This window comes from Puccinia triticina, chromosome 15A (genome assembly GCF_026914185.1).
Source record: "Puccinia triticina chromosome 15A, complete sequence".
NCBI lineage: Eukaryota > Fungi > Basidiomycota > Pucciniomycetes > Pucciniales > Pucciniaceae > Puccinia > Puccinia triticina.
The window spans coordinates 1,431,938-1,433,364 of NC_070572.1; the positions used below are offsets into that span (position 1 = coordinate 1,431,938).

The 1,427-nt window shown below is 48.3% G+C and overlaps 1 protein-coding gene across 1 annotated transcript; it reads right to left on the reverse strand.

Moving 5' to 3' along the window:
* Window positions 1-322: 322 nt before the first annotated feature.
* On the reverse strand, window positions 323-1,117 carry PtA15_15A156 (uncharacterized protein; the record flags this gene model as incomplete). Its single annotated transcript, XM_053163333.1, has 4 exons — window positions 323-416; window positions 507-613; window positions 689-856; window positions 977-1,117. The coding sequence occupies 4 exons, from the start codon at window positions 1,115-1,117 to the stop codon at window positions 323-325; spliced, it is 510 nt and encodes a 169-aa protein (XP_053027319.1).
* Window positions 1,118-1,427: the final 310 nt, after the last annotated feature.

Consider the following 1,427-nt stretch of genomic DNA (forward strand, 5'->3'; position numbering starts at 1 on the left):
CCAACGCTTGGCGGCTCTACCAGGACAAATCTGTTTCCTGGGGCTACCAAAAAAAGATGTCAGGATCTGTTATTGAAAACACAGAGCAGAAGGTGTTGTGATGTGAAGGAAAGAGGGAATATGTAGAAGGGGCCAAGTGCAAATGATGCTTGCCCCCAGAACCCCTCCCACGGATGAGAATAAAAGGAAAGGAAGAGCCGGGTGCAAATGATGCTTGCCCCCAGGACTCATAGAGAATGTTTGAATGGGAGATTGAGAAGAAATGAGACGGGAATGAGAGGCTGGAAATTCATACTTTGCTGTTTGTGTGTTGTGCAGGGGATCAGCTGAAGGATTCTGGAGTGAATTTCTGCAAAGATTGGTGTGAGAAGGGTGCGGGGATGAGGGGTGGGCTGGCAGAGACGAATAGACAGAACCTGGAGTTATGATGGACACCTTAACTATTGGCCAGAAAGGGAAGGGCTAAGGGAGTTGCTGAGTGCAACAGCAATCATGAAATTACTCACCTGATGGAGAGTATCGAGTGCCAAAATTGCCTGAGGGACGGCTGGGAAGTGGATGGAATGGGTTGTTTGAGCAGGCATGCGCTGTTGAGGTTGAAATGTAGGATTTTCTAATCAGCAGGGTTGTATGTAGATTGTCAACTCCAAAGAGGGGAGCAAGATGAAGGTGAATTAAAAACACTTACGTAGAAAGGGGTGGTGAGCCATTGTTCTATCTTGAGAGAGCGGTGAGGTCCAATTGATTTGGTGGCCGAGTGGTTGGTCTTGGTGATCGCTGCGGTCAAGAGGGGTGTTTTCAGTAGACTGGTTTGTTGGTGGATGAGTAGACAGGTTGTGATAGAGGCTGCTTGACCCTGAGAAGGGTTCACAATTGCCAAAGAGGGGAAGCAATGGCTGAGAGCAATCAGGATTTATTGATGGGTGAATGATACCCACCCCCAGTGCTGAAACAGAGGAATATTGCTGAATCAGACGATTTGGGAGTGGGTGGTGATGGTGATAGGCCTGCTGGGCTGCAGGTAAAGTGTTGCAACCGGGGTGAGCAGACGGATATTGATGATAATCAGGGAGTTGAGGGTGGTTAGGAACCCAAGGGAGCAGCGGAGGATGGTCATTTCTGACTGGTGGCTGAGAGTTCAAGCCGAGGAGGCTGCCTGTCTGTCGAGGGGAGAAGCAATTGGGTGTCTGATTTCAGTTCAGGTAGATAGAGATTGGTCAAAAGCAATATACAATCCAAATGCAACAATTAACGGTATGGATCATTAGATTCAAGGGAGCAACAACCAAATTGGCGATACAGTTAGCAATAGTAGGGTGGATTTACTCACCTCGCAGTACCGTGTAGTTCCGTTGACCAATCCAAGAGGGTATGGTGCGTTCGGCAAAGGTGGAAACCAGCTTCTTGACGATACAGGGCCTTTCATT